Source organism: Aspergillus eucalypticola (assembly GCF_003184535.1).
Source record: "Aspergillus eucalypticola CBS 122712 chromosome Unknown BO83scaffold_7, whole genome shotgun sequence".
Classification (NCBI taxonomy): Eukaryota; Fungi; Ascomycota; class Eurotiomycetes; order Eurotiales; family Aspergillaceae; genus Aspergillus; species Aspergillus eucalypticola.
In genome coordinates this window covers 306593-322975 of record NW_020290281.1, presented here as the reverse complement: position 1 = coordinate 322975, position 16383 = coordinate 306593, and the positions used below count along the sequence as shown (strand labels likewise).

At 52.3% G+C, this 16383-nt stretch overlaps 7 protein-coding genes across 7 annotated transcripts; 4 read left to right on the top strand and 3 right to left on the bottom strand.

Annotated features, from left to right (window-relative positions):
- Window positions 1–336: 336 nt before the first annotated feature.
- BO83DRAFT_461598 (cytochrome P450) lies at window positions 337–2100 on the top strand (the record flags this gene model as incomplete). The annotated part of the gene is made up of 6 exons (XM_025537265.1): window positions 337–408; window positions 465–603; window positions 662–1047; window positions 1103–1719; window positions 1786–1862; window positions 1922–2100. The coding sequence occupies 6 exons, from the start codon at window positions 337–339 to the stop codon at window positions 2098–2100; spliced, it is 1470 nt and encodes a 489-aa protein (XP_025390053.1).
- A 448-nt stretch (window positions 2101–2548) lies between these two features.
- nop9 (RNA-binding RNA processing protein NOP9) lies at window positions 2549–4795 on the top strand. The gene has a single exon (XM_025530790.1). The coding sequence runs from the start codon at window positions 2557–2559 to the stop codon at window positions 4693–4695; it is 2139 nt and encodes a 712-aa protein (XP_025390052.1). The 5' UTR covers window positions 2549–2556; the 3' UTR covers window positions 4696–4795.
- A 257-nt stretch (window positions 4796–5052) lies between these two features.
- BO83DRAFT_415601 (DEAD/DEAH box helicase) lies at window positions 5053–7455 on the bottom strand. Its single transcript, XM_025534645.1, has 2 exons — window positions 6968–7455; window positions 5053–6888 (listed from the first exon to the last, which is right to left on the bottom strand). The coding sequence occupies exons 1-2, from the start codon at window positions 7333–7335 to the stop codon at window positions 5298–5300; spliced, it is 1959 nt and encodes a 652-aa protein (XP_025390051.1). The 5' UTR covers window positions 7336–7455; the 3' UTR covers window positions 5053–5297.
- A 177-nt stretch (window positions 7456–7632) lies between these two features.
- On the top strand, window positions 7633–8359 carry BO83DRAFT_222726 (uncharacterized protein). The gene has a single exon (XM_025526835.1). The coding sequence runs from the start codon at window positions 7897–7899 to the stop codon at window positions 8230–8232; it is 336 nt and encodes a 111-aa protein (XP_025390050.1). The 5' UTR covers window positions 7633–7896; the 3' UTR covers window positions 8233–8359.
- On the bottom strand, window positions 8279–10119 carry BO83DRAFT_376690 (FAD-dependent oxidoreductase). The gene is made up of 2 exons (XM_025530789.1): window positions 8925–10119; window positions 8279–8862 (listed from the first exon to the last, which is right to left on the bottom strand). Exons 1-2 carry the CDS (start codon window positions 9915–9917, stop codon window positions 8488–8490), a joined length of 1368 nt encoding a protein of 455 aa, XP_025390049.1. The 5' UTR covers window positions 9918–10119; the 3' UTR covers window positions 8279–8487.
- Window positions 10120–10632: 513 nt separating this feature from the next.
- On the top strand, window positions 10633–11010 carry BO83DRAFT_222692 (uncharacterized protein). Its single transcript, XM_025526834.1, has one exon. The coding sequence runs from the start codon at window positions 10692–10694 to the stop codon at window positions 10920–10922; it is 231 nt and encodes a 76-aa protein (XP_025390048.1). The 5' UTR covers window positions 10633–10691; the 3' UTR covers window positions 10923–11010.
- An 815-nt stretch (window positions 11011–11825) lies between these two features.
- On the bottom strand, window positions 11826–14820 carry BO83DRAFT_308331 (putative DUF221 domain protein; the record flags this gene model as incomplete). Its single annotated transcript, XM_025527364.1, has 6 exons — window positions 11826–12652; window positions 12707–13105; window positions 13168–13494; window positions 13550–14164; window positions 14221–14686; window positions 14770–14820. The coding sequence occupies 6 exons, from the start codon at window positions 14818–14820 to the stop codon at window positions 11826–11828; spliced, it is 2685 nt and encodes an 894-aa protein (XP_025390047.1).
- Between the last annotated feature and the right edge of the window lie 1563 nt (window positions 14821–16383).

Here is a 16383-nt window from a genome sequence, read left to right as displayed (position 1 = left end):
TGCGTCAGGGTGTCGGCTGCTCTATCCGCGGACAATATGAGATAGTCGCTACCTCGAACAAACATTGAGCATGAGCCAGTCCGTAAGCTTGTGTACCCTTATTGGCTGTTAGAGAGGATGGTGTACTGTTATCTGGCAGAAGCTTCAGTTGCAGTCCGTTTTCGGTGGTACTTGGTATTACTTCATCGCACGTCCCACGTTTCAGCTATTATTTGAGGAAGCGGTCCATAATCTAGCCTACCTCCATTCTGCATTATAAAGAGAATATCGAGAGCCGACAGTCGATCGTGACATTAGTTCATTGAGGATCCAGTAATTCTTCACCCAGCAAGCGCGATGGGGTCCAACTTCGTTGCTAGCCATGGTCCGGCTTTGATCTTTCTTGTCCTCATCTTCTATGTCGTAACTGTGAGTTATCTTTTGTTTCCGCCTGATAGATCGAGGCTAAACATGCAAACGAGTAGAATATTTACCGCGAACGAAGGAACCCGTTGTCATCGGTCCCCGGCCCCTTCCTGTGTAAGTGGACGGATATCTTCATCAGATATCAAACGGTCATAGGGAATCGGCCACGATATGTGCAAGCGCTACATCGACAATATGGTAAGGGCATCTCGTTGGACAGAATCATCCTCGGGGCTAATTGCTTGCCTCTATGCAGGTCCTGTCGTTCGGGTTGGCCCGAACGCAGTCGACATTGCTGAGATTGCTGGGGCTCGGGAGATCCATCGCATAGGAAGTGGCTTCCTGAAGTCGCCAGTATACGAACTGTTCAAGCACGACAATGCAAAAAGTATTTTCACTACTACGGATCCAAAGTTCCACAGTAAACATCGCAGACTCCTTTCATCGCCCTTCGCAGATGCGAACTTGCATTTACTGGAGCCCTCGATAGAGAACCGCATCCGCCTCACGATGCAACGCATGCGAGAGGAGATGACCATCCGTGGGGTAGCGGATGTCCAGAAATGGTTCTTCTTTATGGCTAGCGACATTATTGGGGAACTGTCCTTCGGGAACTCATTCCGGATGTTGGAACAAGGCAAGGTATTATAGCCTATCGCCAGCCGAGCTTCTGGACGTGGATTAACGAGGCACACAGAAAAATCAGCACATCAAAGACATGGAGATAGCCGCCTTCGTCGGAGAGTCTCGAGCAGCTTTTCCTGTGCTCTCCAGGCTCGCGACATTCCTGCCGATCCCTTTCTTCAAGGAGGCTAACAAGAGCCGGAATCGAACAGTAAAGTATGCTGACGAGTCCATTAATCGGTACAAAGAGCTGCTAGCCGCTAGCCCCGACAATGTCAAGCCTACACTTTTCACGAAGCTGTATAATGCTGGCAAAGCAGGATTGCCTGATGCGGAAATCCGTGATGATGCCTCCGACCTCATCATCGCTGGGAGTGACACCACTGCTAACACTTTGACCTATCTCACCTGGGCAGTCTGCAAAACACCAAAAATTCGGCAAGCACTTGTTGCCGAGGTGGCCACACTTTCCGAGCAATTCTCTGATAAGGATGTCCAGAACTTATCTTATCTGAACCAGGTCATTGACGAGACCTTGCGCCTGTATCCTGCTGTCCCTTGTGCTCTCCCTCGCGTTGTACCACCACGCGGGGCAATACTCGGTGGCCATTGGGTTCCCGGAGGGAGCACTGTAACGACGCAACTCTGGAGCTTGCACCGTGATCCCCTTGCGTTCTCGGAGCCCGAAAAGTAGGTGGTCCAATCATTCGCACTCGGGCTGGCCAAGTCCGAGGTTGTTAACTAGTACTTGTATAGGTTCGACCCTTCCCGTTGGTCTTCGCCTACCCAGAAGATGAAGGATGCATTCATGCCATTTGGGGCAGGGACACGTAGTAAGTGCCGACTGTGGACTGTAGAGCACGTCAGCCAGCAGCTAACCCGACCGTAACAGACTGTCTTGGACTGCACTTGGCTCGGATAGAGCTGCGCTTGGCTACTGCCCATTTCTTCCGAGAGTTTCCAAGATCCGAGGTATCATCCCGAGAAGGAATGAGTGATGAGGACATGGAGCAAGTCCTGCATTTCCTGGTATCAACGAAGGGACATCGGTGTCTGCTAGAAGTTCAGTGAGAATTTCGGACTTGATTTTCATAGCGTTCAAGGGTTTCCATCAGTCTTGTTCCTTCGTCTTCTTCATTCTAGTCGGATTAGCCAATTCTGTAGTAAATCCACTATCTATATTGTCAGCAATCACATTCATGAGCACTGAGTCTGGCATTGTATAGTCCCGCAGCAGCTTTGAAGTCAGTTCAACGTCGGGGGTGACTGATGTCGCATCTTAATGACTAATTTAAGTCACCTCTTGAGTATTTAATGCTATTATCTCGTCTTCTTCACAACAGTTGTCATGAAGAAATTATTGTGAAATGAAAGTTGCTCTAGGGAGTAGAAGCAATGCAAACAAGACAAACCGCGGTGGAAGACGCTCGGACCACCGCTTATCGATTGCGGGAAAAACGCAGAAAAAAAGCGAATCGGCGAGAAGAAAACTTCCCCCTTCAACTCCCATTTGCACATCGTCACATCATGCCTCGTGAAAAGGTCAAGAGAGGCCGTCGCGCCACCGAAAAAGCCAGCAAGGAAGCCAGCAAGCGGAAGCGCGACGACGCCCCCGAAGATGTCGTGCCCAAACGAGTGAAACCTTCCGAAGACGAGACTAACGACTTCGTTAACGGTGCCGACTATATCGCTTTGGACGATGGACAACAACAGGACGAGGAGATGGCGCAGACGGGTGATATGCCCTTCTACGGTCTTCTCGATCCTGAGGAGCAGGAATACTTCTCGCGTGCAAACGAGGTGTTGGAAACCAACCAGTTCGGAGATGCGGAGGAGCGACGAGTCTTCGTTGAGAGTGTCTACAAAGAGGCCGAGGGCAAGGAATTGAAGATCTCGTGCAGTCAGTCCTGTTCCCGACTTATGGAGAAGTTGATCTCCATGTCGGACATACGCCAAATACGGAGACTGTTCAACAAATTCATCGGGCATTTCTTGCACCTGGTCCAGCACCGATTCGCCAGTCATTGTTGCGAGACTCTGTTTATCCACGCTGCGCCAGGAGTGTCGCAAAAGCCATCAAAGAAGGCTAGCAAGACCGACGCCGAGGATGGAGACGAGCCCGAACCCGAACTGTCGCTAGCGGAGATGTTCATGAAGGTCATCGAGGAGCTGGAAGGAAACTGGGGATACTTGCTGACGGAGCGTTTTGCGTCGCACACCATTCGCGTTCTCCTTCTGGTGCTGGCAGGAGAGCCTGTCGATCTATCCTTAAGCGACTCGGTCGTTGCTAGTCGCAAGAAGGAGAGACACGGCGTCCTCAACGAAGTGCAGGACGAGAACCCCGTCGCGCAGAAGCGCAGCGTGCCCGAATCATTCGAGGGCACCCTGAAGAAGGTCATGCAGGATATGGTCTCCGTGCTCGACGACACCTACCTTCGCGCACTTGCCACCCACCCCGTTGGAAACCCAGTCCTCCAAGTCCTCGTATACCTGGAGCTCTCCCACTTCGGAAAGGCCAGCGCGAAGGACCCCAAGTCGATCATCCGCCGACTGATTCCCGACGACACCTTCGAAGAAGGCACAGAAAGCACCACCTTCATCCGCGGCCTTCTCTACGACCCCGTGGGATCCCGCCTGCTCGAGACCATCGTCCGATACATGCCGGGCAAGCTATTCAAGGGACTCTACAAGAACTTCCTGCGCGACCAACTCCGCTCCCTGTCGCGCAACATCACAGCCGGCTATGTCGTGCTCAAAGTCCTAGAACGTCTCGGAAAAGACGACCTCGAAAACGCCGTCGAACTCCTCGTCCCGCAGATCCCCAACCTCATCGAACGCTCCCGCGTCATCGTCCCCAAAACCCTAGTCGAGCGATGCATCGTCCGCGGCGTCGACACCACCCCAATCGCACGCTCCCTTGAAACTGCCTACGACAGCGACCCGGCCAAGCGACTGGCCCAAATGCTCACTCTCGAGGACACCACCACCACCTCTGAACCCCAATCCCAACAAAATCAAAACGAAGACCAAGACGAAGACCGCCCACAACCCCCCACAATGCCCAACTTCGACCCCGACAACGCCAACGCCAACATCAACACGAACCCCAAAGGCGCCAAACTCCACAACTCCCTCTTCGTGCAAACCATCCTCACAGCCCCGGGCCCCCTCAGCGCCCTCGTCTACAGCAGCCTCCTCTCCCAAACGCCCGAATCCCTCCTCACCATCGCCAAAGACCCCACCGCCTCCCACGTCATCCAAAAATCCCTCACTCTGCCCACCTCGACGCCGCAATTCCGGCGTCAATTCACCGCCCGCTTCACAGGCCATCTCGAAGAACTGGCCCTGGACAGCAGCGGATCCCGCGTCGTGGATGCCCTCTGGCACGCTACGAAGGACGTGTTCTTCGTCAAGGAGCGCATGGCGCAGGAACTGGCAAGGAGTGAAATGGCTCTGAGGGATTCGTTTGTCGGTCGTGCCGTGTGGCGCAATTGGTCGATGGACTTGTATAAGCGTCGGAGAGGTGAGTGGGCGGCCAAGGCGAAGGGGTTGGATGTTAGTGGTGAGGGAGGTCAGAAACCGAAGTCGAAGATTGAGTTGGCTAGGGAGAGGTTTGCGGCGAAGAAGGCAGAGAGTGAGAAGATGAAGAATGGGGAGGATGCTTAATGATGCTTTTGATAGCGATTGTTATGGTTTCTCTTTTTTATATTGAATATAGATGGCAGCATGTATGTGTATGTATTATATTAGGACTGACTGTCTTGGGGTTATGGATAGATCAAAAGCATTTTATTCTCTTTACGTTGGCTTCGATACTAGTAGAACCAATCATATATACTATTTGTCGAAATCATCTATACGGTGATATACTGACGGTCTCGTAGGAAGTGGTCACGTTACGATGACTGGAAAGCAGGCCATTTTCTGATTTATTTCCCTACGTCATACGAACTGATAATAATAGGGTCGTATGTTGGAATTTCCATCATATTATACAAGTATATTTTATATCTAGAGTAGAGACTATGCCATATTCACGTGGTATCTGTTATGTAGTATACAAGCCGATCACATATCGAACACATTTTTAAAGAGAAACATATTGCACGCAGTCCAACCATAATGAGAAGAAGAAAGGAAGAGCTCAATCCCGAATAGATATGCGGCACTATTATAACAAGCCGTTTTCAAAGGTCAATTTTAGCAGGGCTGCGTTTCATAGGAAGGGTATCGAAGAGCGTTAATGATCCTGGCCTCAAGCACCGGGATCAGTAGCGGTTGTAGGAGCGGCTCTCACGACGGCCCTCGCGACGGCCACGAGAGGAGCCTCTCTCGTTCCAAGGATTGCGGGAATCGCGGGATGAAGAGTGTTGGTAGCGGTCATTATAGCGGTCATTGTAGCCACCACTGGAACGGGGCCTGTAGGAATCCCGGGACCTGAAGTCGCGGGGTCCACCACGCTTGGACCTCGGAGGGGGCTTGTCGCCCCTCTCCAGAGCTTGTTGGATCCTCAAAGGGAGCTGCGGAGGCTTGGGCAGCAAGTATCCATAGGTGCACAGGTCATGCATGGCAGGCAGGGTCGTCGACAGAGGTTGGAGTTTGCCTATGATGGTACCCGCTTGGGACCTCCATGCCTCCACTCGATCGTCGATGGAAACCTCCTGCGCGGCGAATTTGTATTGTTGTAGAGTTCGGCTCGTCTCTGAGCCATCGTCCTCAATCTCTTCGCGCATGTTGATATGCGCAACGGGAACCGAGGTCTGATCCTCCTCGATAGGCAGGTCGCCCAATATCTGTTTGAAGGCACGCTTCTCGTTCTTGTGCAGCAAGATCCAACCCTCACCTTCCTTGTTCGCACGGCCCGTGCGCCCCACGCGGTGGATGTAGGTTTGACGCTCGTTGGGAAGTCCGTATTGGATGACGTGCGTGACGTCGGGGAAATCCAAACCACGGGCTGTCACGTCGGAGGAGAAGAGAATGCCGCGGAACGCGCTGCGGAAAGTACTCGTGACACGAGTTCTTTGCGCCTGAGTCAGCCGCGAATGAATTTGGTAGATAGGGAGACGGTTGAGAGCATGTCCTTTGGTACGGTCCTCAGGATCATTCTGAAGCCGCCTGAAAATGTCATTGGCCAGCGAGACCATCGTTGTTGCGTTCAGGTAGACAATGGCCTTGAAATGCGAGTTTTCAGCGTAACCCTTCTTTGCCAGCTCTAGAATAGCAGGCAAGCCGTTCTGGAAACCATCCAAGTAGACAACCTTCTGGGGCACCCGCAAGTGGGTGGGCACCTCATCCTCCGAGACAGTCTTGATGAACTTGAAGTCAGGCTTCATAGTCTGACGCACCATGTCCATAACCTCACCTGGTACGGTGGCGGAAAACATCAGGGTCTGGCGGTCGACCTCTTCGGGTGCTGGCAGGAGGTCCTTGATCTCACCGATCTCTTGCGAGAAGCCATCATCCAACAAGCGGTCAGCCTCGTCGAAGACGAGAGCTTGAAGCTGCGGCGCCTTGACACCGCTGTAGGGATCGGAAAGAAGATCCTTCAGACGACCAGGAGTTCCAACCAAGATATTGCAGCCCTCGGTCCGGATCTTGTTTAGATGCAATCTCTTTTGAGTGCCGCCAACTGCCGTCTGCACGGCCAAACCCAATCCAGACACCAAGCGTTGTGCCTCGTTGGCAATCTGTTCTGCCAACTCACGAGTCGGAGAGATGACAATCGCCCGAATGTCGGGTGGGTTTCTCCCCCGGTATCCGGGACGCGAGCGTTTGATCGACGGATCATTAACAAGGCGCTGGATGACGGGGATCAAGAACGCCAGGGTCTTTCCGGTTCCGGTCTTTGCCTGTGCCAAGCTGTATGGGAAGAAAAATCAGAGTCAGCCGCCATTGCAAGAGGATGAAAGAAGGGAGGCAGAGATGAGGAACTACTCACACATCATCGCCGCTCAGTGTTTCACGGATCGTCTTGGCTTGGACATCAGTCATAGTTTGAATCTTCATAGAATTTGTCACGGTTCGGATCAGTCTGTCGTTGACCAGGCCGTCTTGTGCCAGGCTGTGGAAATCGGTACTGGGGAGCCGGGGCTCGATGTCGGCGGCGACGTTGAGTTGCGCCCGAGCTGCTGCTCTGGCATCAAGAAAAGCCGGGGACGGATGATAGAGGGCGCGAGCACCGTATGAGACCGCAGGCGCTGAAGCAGAGAGCCATTGGGGTTGCTGAGGAATCGATCTGGCCAGCAGAGATCGTGAAGCTCGCAGCGCATGGACGGCGCCGGCGGAACGGCGGAAAGCGCCCAGCATGATGAGGAGCTTGGGAAGAGTAAAAGGGTAACAGGAAAACAATTAAAAACAAAGATATATCTATTGAACCAATGAAGATGGGAAAATAAATAAGACAAAAGGAGGGAGAATGGGAGGATGAGAGGGAGGAGGTGAACGGAGAAGCAACGGATTTCGGGGATCTTTTGATAAACGGAAAAAATGGACGGCAGAAAACCAGGCACGCCCGGGCGGTGACGCCACGGTGGATCACTTCCATCCTTCTAGATCTACACTCAATCCTCCAATAAATCTACTTCATTTACACAGCTAAGCTCAGCTGGTCCAAAATGGCCATAACAATAAGCACCTAATCAAAGACAACCACTTATTCGCCCACTTCTCGACTTCGTCGAGGACCCTTCGGGGCCACCAGCTCTCATCGTAATGTATCTCGATGATGATTTACTAGTACTTTGAAGAACCGTGAAAGGCTCACAAATGAGGAAATAGTATATGTAGCGAGAGTGTTGAAAGCGTCAGCTGTTGCATGGAGATGGGTTGGTTGATAGTGGCATGTGCTGCATACTACAATAGTCAAACATGATGAAATTAGACATCGAACAAAGCAACATCCTTGTGAACCACCACCAATCCAACACCAACATTCGAAATAAAAATGATAAGCAAAGAAACCGCTTCACCGACATCCACCTCGCCGGGTTCGGCAGCACGGTCGCCAAGATCTCCCTGCGCACCCCACCGGGCGATGAGATTGGAATACCAATTTTCAGAAGTCCAGAAGCAATGCCCCAGATGAAATGGGGCCCGGAGACAGATACTTGGTCTTTTGACGCAACGGTACAAATCAACCCCTTCTCACTAACCTTTTTAGTCGAGAAAGGGCTAATTGATATGAACCACGTGGGTAATGTCTGAAAGTCACTAAGTGATGAAGAAAGGTGTAGTTCGTTTGTAAGAGAAGTATTATCATTGCTTGTAGTGTGGTCGTAACGATCGTTTCTAGCCATATGTCCTGTCCTGTCCTGTCCCATTCCAGATCCCATTAATTTCTATGATCCATCCGTGTGAAAGAATAAACATTGCGTACCCGCACGAGAACATAAACCCGAAGTAAGGACCTTGTAAACACCTCTATATGCCGTCCTTGTATCTATCCATAGCTCAAATCAACTATGATTCAATCTCCCCTTGGAACTCCCGGGTCAACGAGTACACCGACAGATCCGAGAAGCTCTGATGCGTGGCCGCTGGAATGCCCGGCCTCGCTGATGCTATCGTTGTCGTTGGCGCCGGGACACAACCTCCCGGCGACATGTGCACCGGTGACATGAGTTCGCGAACGTGGCCCGGAAACAATCCCTTGTCGAGATCACTCTGCCAGAGACGGCGGGAGGCGTCAAAGACTTTGTTGACGAGCTCGCGGCGCAGGGACTCGTATTCTTGGAAGGTCGTGGAGAGAGGGGCGTGCAGGTTGCGGGAGAAGATTTGTGTGAAAATGAGGGCGTCTTCGATGGAGTATGCGGCGGATTCGTCGCGGGGAGGCATCTATATTCGATGATCAATATCTGCTTCAAAAGATAAAATATGGAGGTTAGGTTATGGCTTACCGCATGCGCAGCATCCCCCAGGAGAAGAATCCGTCCCTTGTGCCATTTCCCTCGTTGTCGGACCTGATATACCGGGTACAAGGCCCAATCTTCAGTGTGGTCGAGCAGTGCGCGAATGCTAGGGAGGGCGGATTTGGCGAACTGTGTGCGCACCAGATAGCGAATGGACATCTTCATGCTGGCTTGTTCAGGACAATCGCTTTTCGAGGTAGCTTGGTAGCGCTCAATGAGATGTTCGTTCACACGGAGGATGGCGGCGGAGAAGATCTTCTGGCGATCAGGGTCGCAGTAACTGGTAAGGAGGGAACTATGGCGGGTGAGGTGGATGGCGGTCTGGTTGAAATGCATGGGGACTGGGAGATCGTGGGCGTCGGAGACGCTCTGGATGAAGGAGATGCCGGTGTATTCGGAGCGGTTGCCGGGATCGACAATGCGAGTGCGCGTGATAGAGTGGACGCCGTCGCAGCCCAGAACAAGATCTCCGGTAGCGAAGGAGCCATCTTCGAAAGATAAGGTGACGGAGGAGTCGGTTGTGGTGCCGCCTACCACTTTCTTGTTGAAGTAGACGGAAACCGAAGGAAGGTGATTTTGGATGACGGATAACATGGCGCGCGAGAGGGCATTTCGCATGACTCGACGGCCCTTGTAGCCACCGTAACCGAAGCCATTCTCGTCGGTGAATTTGAGGGGCCCAAGTCTGCGACCTGAGCGGAGGGAGAAGAGTTCAATGAGATCGACTTCGATGCCGGATTCACTGCCCATGCGATTGAGTTCGGACAAGACGCCCAGCTTATCGAGGTAATTTTGCGCCGTTGGGGTCAGACTGATGGCGCCCCCTGAGGCAGATAGTCCTGGTGCGCCTTCGAAGACGGAGATTTTGAGGTTGGGGATGGAGGAAACCAGTTCCTTGGCGAGAGAGATGGCGCTGGCCAGACCCGCGATGCCGGCACCAACGATGAGGATATCACGAGGAACAGGGGTGGGCTGTATCATGATCGCGTGGGGTTGGGAGTCTGTTATTGCTGCCGAATCCTGCTTCAATCCCCTGGCCGGTGTGGGGGAGTACAATCGGATACTTATAGCGCAACCCCTCCGGGGGGATACAAGTCACACAAGTCACACAGGCACGGCGATGGTGGCGGATCGGACAGTCAAACCATGGTTCATCTGGAAGGACCAGAGATGTTGATCAGAGATGTATGTTTGCTCAGGAATAATTCACAGGGGGGCGATGGTAATTGTGGGCGTGCAATCTTGCAGAATTGCAAACTAGACAGACAGACCCTTTTCGGCCAAAACGGCAAACGTAACGGCTTGATGACGCCGCGTTCTCCGCCGGCCGAAACTGTCAATCCCAGCCAATAAAATGCCGAGGAAGGGAGTGCCGACCTGCACGACGACCGAGCTAGGCCCGGCCATCGTTTGTGATTGGTGGGGCGGGCCATAAGCTCGCGGTGGCCAGACCCGCCCATTTTAATTACTTTCTACTCTTTTGGTTGTGACACCTCGGCTTTGCATTCATCCAATCCCATCCAATAGTTTGCAGACTGAAGATACTACATTGAGATGGATGCAGGGAACTTAAAACAAACATTGGAATTGAAAATACATCCAGACAAGCATCACAGGCATAATGACATAATGTAACTCCGTATCACCGACATCTAAAATTAACCAGTTCCTGTAAACCCAAACCAGTTCCTGAACTTTTCCCTTTCTCACGTATGCCCGTGACGTCAAGCACGATCCCCCTCCCCCCAGATTATCATGATCATCTCCATCTGCATTGCATCTATACTATCCAAATTATTCCTTCCCTGCTTTTCTCTTCTCTCCCCCGCCCCCCTCCAACACTTCACAGCCTACTACCTACGACGAAACAATAGTAGTACAATGAACCTCACCGAAGAACCCAGCACCATCACCCTTACCACCCCCAAAGCCTCCATTACCGGCACCACCATCGCCATCATCCTCGAAGAACACAGTCTCCGTTAAACCCTCCACCTCCTCCTCGACAGCTACAGCCACAGCCACACCCACCATGATTCCTCATCCTCATCCTCATCCCAAACATCAACATCAACATCAACACCAAAAAACAACACTCTCCATTGATAACTGAGTTTGGGTTGAATGAAAATACCACACCTATTGAGAATATATGTTCATGACTATTCCCTTTGAGGAGAGGTTATACAGTGTATATCTCCGTCTAGAGCGGACTTTGTACCAGCAGAGGTGGGGTGCGGGTGCGGTGGTGATTGGTTGGGAGGGGGAGATAGTATTTCCTGCCCCTTTCCTTTTCTTTTTCCTTTTCCTTGTGTGGGTGGGTGAATGTGTAGAGATATGATGAGGGCTAATTATTGGTGACATGACAGTACGGTGGCTGATATAGTACATTTCGCGTATGCCGCGGCGGCGGATCAATATGGGTATGATCTGAGGTTGCTTCCTTGGGTGAGGCGTTGGTTTGATCGGATGAATGGGGGTGAGGAGGGGTTGGGGAGAGGGTTCATCCTGGTGAGGGGGGAGTAATCTTATCATAGTAATAACAGCTCGGTTTGAGGTAATAGGGGGATATTCATTTCAACGATCATTATGTGATATTTATAGTAACCTTGCATATATGTATGTAAACATCACGGCCATTTCTTCTTCTCAACACTTAAAACTCATAATTAGTTAGTATAATTAGAAATAAAACATGAACATCCGTATTATCTTTATCTTCCAGAAGCCAGCCATATACTCTTATGGCCTTCAAATCCGTGGGTATCAAGGTTCTCTGTAAACTATTCGCCCATCACAATCACCATCACCATCACCATTATCATCCAACAGTCGGTAGAATATCCATACACATCATTTTTCTTTTCTCTTTTCCTTGTGTCTGGGTATCTAGTAGTAAACCTTCTCCTTGAAGATCGGAGGAACACCCTTGTCCAAGTCCCAGCAGATGTGGTTCTTCTCGTCCAGCCAGGCATCCTCGTCGGTGATCTTGATGACCCGGGAGGTGTGCTTGACCTCCTGGCGACTGACACCGAGCTCATCGCGAGGAATCCAGAGCAGAGGAGCCTGTGCCTTGATGGAGGGGTTGAAGTAAGCGTCCCGCTCCACCTCGGGGTCATACTTGGTGATCTCCTGTCCGCTAGGAACCAGGCGGCGCATGTGCGCATAGCTGTCGTACCTGTCGGGACGAAGGTACCGGAGCAGGAAGTTGGGCTTAGCCTGGGGCTCGTCGGAGGTCAGACCCCGTTCGGCGGAATCGATGTTGGCCACGCCGCTGTCGCGTGCCTTGGAGCCGCCGCCGGCGGCGTCATCCGACGCCTCGCCGGACTGGCTCACCTTGGTCTGCTCGCGAGACAGCAGGGCTTCTTCCTCCGACTCGAGGTTCTTGGGCAGGTAGTGGATCAGGGGCTCCAGGGCATTGTTGAGGGCCACGTGGTACAGAACACAGAAGATCAGCAGAATGATCATGAGGACCAGGGGTCCAGTGGCAATACTGTCGGCAGCGGTAGCGATGGCGAAGAGACCAATCAGACAGACCATCAGGAGATAGCAGCCCACAGTCAGGTGCTTCAGACCCTGGACGTAGGCCTTGCCCTGGGTGTCAATGTTGGCGTTCGACACATACAGCATGTTGTAGCGGTAGGCGAAGTAGAAGAGGTAAAGACCGATGGTGGCGAACCCGAGCACGAGGGGTGCAATACACGAGTAGACGATAGCTGTATGTATTGTCAGCTGGCCGTTCCTTACATCCTTAACAAACAGTTACTTACCAATCACAGCGAGAAGGGTAAAGATAGGATACACAGTTCCCCAGCCCAGACCAGCAAGGTTGGACCAACGGCTGTACATCTTTCGCGGCGTGTTGTCCAGGAGCCGACCCAGGACCTTGCCGAGGATTAGTCCACTGATCTGCAGCAGAGCACCGGCACTGAAAGACAACCCCTGCAGGACGATGTACGAGATGTAGAAGTTCGAAGCGGTGGGAATCTTTTGGGCCAACAGAGACGCAGCGGAAGTGGGATCGCTGATAATATCGGAGACGACACCGGAGGCGGAAGATGAAATAGTGACAACCAGGAAAACCTGGATGACTTCGAATGCGAAATAGAAGTTTTGTGTAGTCAACTCCACGGCAGCCAAGCTGGGAGCGCCACCGAGTTTGGCCATCACTATCGACAGATGAGAATGCGCTCAGACTTCACATACATGGAGGCCTAGGGTTGCAACTTACATCGGAGGATAATTGGCAGCAAGGCCATGAGTACGGACATCATGACCGTAGGCAGAAGAGACGTGATAACACCCAGAATCCAGCTTGGAACGTCATCGATAAAGCGAAGGAAAGGAACCTTCTCAGTCAGGAAGTTGATGTTCGAGATGCAGCCAACCACGGCAGTGGGAATGGCCCAGAAGACAATCAAAGCGACAACAAATGCGATGGTCACAGAGTAACGAACGAGTCGCTCCCACCACTTGATGCGCAAGTTGGACCAGATGACCTGGGTGGGCTCCAGGCCGATGTAACGAGGCGCCATGTGCAGGGGGTAGTTGTGGGCCACTGTGCGCGAGTTAGCATAGCTGGACACAAAAGACGGACGACATGGAACACTAACCAGACTGGAAAGCCTGCTGAGCATCGGCCTGGGCGTGGAATTCAACGAAGACAGACGACACCAGGTCCGCATTACCTTCCCTGTGTTTGGCCTGAAGTTCCTCGATCTCGGGTTGAAGACGCTCGATTTCAGATCTCGCCCAGTTGATGGTATCAACCTTCTTACCGACCAGGAATGTGAGCCGATGGGTAGGACGGTCTTGGGGTCGAACCCAGCGAGCTGCAACCGAGCCGGACTCATCGTCATCGTCGCAAAGGCTATCGCCTGCGTTCTGGCCTTCCTCCACGGACCCTTGCTTCTTGAGGGCCTTCAGGCGAGCAGCGTTTGCCAATTTGATGAGCTTCGTCTCCGCCGCCTCGAGCTTCATCGCAGCGTCCTCGCGCTCGGCAACCTTATCGTCCAATTCGCTGGTGTTGGTCGTAAGCCAGACATTCTTCACCTTCTCGGGACCAAACATCTGCCGAATCTTTTCGCGGCTCAAGTAATCTTCGGTGACCGCAGTAAAGAGCACGGTGCGAGACGAGAGACGGCTGGCATATGCCGGAGCGAGGGCGTAAGCGTGGCGCAGATTGATGTAGAACAGGCATTCGCGGGTGATCGTGTAGAAGACGAAGCCTAGCAATACCATTAGTGACGGACACCCCCGAGCCATACTTTACAGAAGTACACACCGACAAAGAGCCATGCAATGAATGCGTGGGCGAAGTAGCGAGCATAGTTATCAGCGCTGACGTTCGACATGCTCAGCATATCTAATTGCTGATTGCCGTTGCCGCCCGTTGCATTGACCGGGAACAGGATAGGCCAGGTCATGCAAGCTCCCACGAAGCAAATCATCGACACAACCTTCAGGAAGCGCAAGAGGAGATAGGCATCCATGGAGTGATGCTGCAAGACATATTCATCGGGCAGCCGGTACATTTGCAAAATCCAGTTCCAGAGGCCAGTAGGAGAAGCGGGAGTACGCTCCGAGGGGCGCAGAACACCCAGGTAGGTTCGGGGCATGTACATGCGAGTTTCCCTGCGTCGCAAAATAATGAAGATGATTACCATGGCCGCGGCAGAGATCAAGGAGGGGACCAAGGTCGTGACCAGGCCCGAGGCCGAGTTGGAAGCGCTTTGCGGATCATCACTGCTCTGTGGAAGGGTTAGAGATGCGCTCTTCAGCATCAATCAAGGAATGCGACCGAGCGCAATCCCACAACACCATTAGGACTCACCCGTTGGAATAGCTGATGAAGGCCTTCCAGGCCGACATCATGGATAGCCATGATGGCACGAATCAATGCCCGTGGCAGTACGAGTCTGCCGTGGTCAAGTAGAATATAGGTGCGGTTACGTCAAGAGGCAGAATGTCGCACGATCGAGAGCGGTCGACCGCAGAGAGGGGGAGGGGATCACAGGCAAGGGCACGGCCAGGATCGAAAGAGTGTGAGATCCAAACAGGGCAGCTGGACAGAAACGAAAGGGAGGGAGGGAGGGAGGTAGGTTTGTTTAAACGAAAAATGAGAAAAGCGAAGGATAGACTCAAGGGGCGCAAAGCTTAAAGGGAGAAGGGGAGCCACCCAAGGAAAGGAAACCTTTTTCTGTTTGGGTCGCCTGGGACTTGAAGTGGGTTTGCTGATCTGCCCACTGTAAAGAAAAAAAAAAAAGAAAGTGAAATGGTAGAAATGAGCCGGCAAAGCAGATTGGATGCACAGCTCAGCGCATGCCAATTGGACCCCTAGGAATGGCAATGGGTTCGGCTGAACCGAAAGAATGGTTCCCTTGAAGGAAATCTCAGGCTAGCATCACGAGAAGAGCTAAAAGGGGAGCTCATCCGGGCTTTGGTCAAGTCTGGGTGGGATGGAGAGGGAATGAAGCTAGTGCCACCCACGAGGGAACAAGCCACTCCACTTGGGGCCGCGCAGGACGAGTGAGAGGCGATGCCACTGGCAGGTCAACTCTGGATCTCAGATGGGATCGTTGGGTCGCCCGGGTCACACTCCTGTAAGTGGAGGAGTCGATGACGATTGAAGGGGAGGCCAGCGTAAGGGGAATTCCGATCAGGAGCGCGCGAAATGCTAGATTTGCATTTTGACTTTTGGGCTGATCAACAGCAAAGCGACGATCGCACTCCGTTCCAGCCACTGCTCGTCATCATGATATGAGCATCATCATGCCAGCCAGACTGATGTTGTCCGATCCAAGGTGAATTCTCATTTGCCATTTTGCCATCGGACCGGGACAGAATTCAATTCCCAGCCACACACATTATGGTGTTGTTCACCGAGAGAAGCTTGCTTCCCCTCTTTTGCTGTCTGATGTGGCCCGGTGACAACCAGGAATTGATGGAAAGCTGAACAATTTTCCGAAGGGACTCCGTTTGGTTACTGTGGCTGGAGAGACCCGACGAGGGAAGATGATAAGGCGCGAGAGTGGATGAGTTGGTCCCAATAGATCGGCCTAGCAGATTGACTAGTGTCTCTTAGTCTGACTTGCGACTCGCTTACCGTATCGTATTGTTCCGACGCGCTTTTTGCAGTGGACTCTCTCATACATGCACACAGGAATGGCTGGTAAATCATGGTAATCCTCTGTATGCGGATTGCTCTGTGTAGATAGAATAATGGCCTTTCGTCCGGTAGCGAAGGTGGCAAATTCGAATCTGCCCGAACCTTTCAGTTCCTAACTCAGGTCAGGGAGGAGAAAAATCGAGGAACGCAATCTCTTCTCCCCCAGACGGCCGGCTAGAGTGGGTTTGTTCCTGTGGTTGATTGAGACGGTCTTCTCCGTGGGTGTCGAAAGGGGCAGCACTCTGCGACCGACGCAAACGGCAGCAATGAAATCATTTC

Coding starts and splice junctions, on each gene's coding strand:
- BO83DRAFT_376690 (XM_025530789.1), bottom strand. CDS start 9,917: ATGATACAGCCCACCCCTGTTCCTCGTGATATCCTCATCGTTGGTGCC. Junction 8,863..8,924: donor TGGGGGATGCTGCGCATGCG/GTAAGCCATAAC, acceptor CATCGAATATAG/ATGCCTCCCCGCGACGAATC.
- BO83DRAFT_222692 (XM_025526834.1), top strand. CDS start 10,692: ATGATCATCTCCATCTGCATTGCATCTATACTATCCAAATTATTCCTT.
- BO83DRAFT_415601 (XM_025534645.1), bottom strand. CDS start 7,335: ATGCTGGGCGCTTTCCGCCGTTCCGCCGGCGCCGTCCATGCGCTGCGA. Junction 6,889..6,967: donor ACACTGAGCGGCGATGATGT/GTGAGTAGTTCC, acceptor CTTCCCATACAG/CTTGGCACAGGCAAAGACCG.
- BO83DRAFT_222726 (XM_025526835.1), top strand. CDS start 7,897: ATGATGAAATTAGACATCGAACAAAGCAACATCCTTGTGAACCACCAC.
- nop9 (XM_025530790.1), top strand. CDS start 2,557: ATGCCTCGTGAAAAGGTCAAGAGAGGCCGTCGCGCCACCGAAAAAGCC.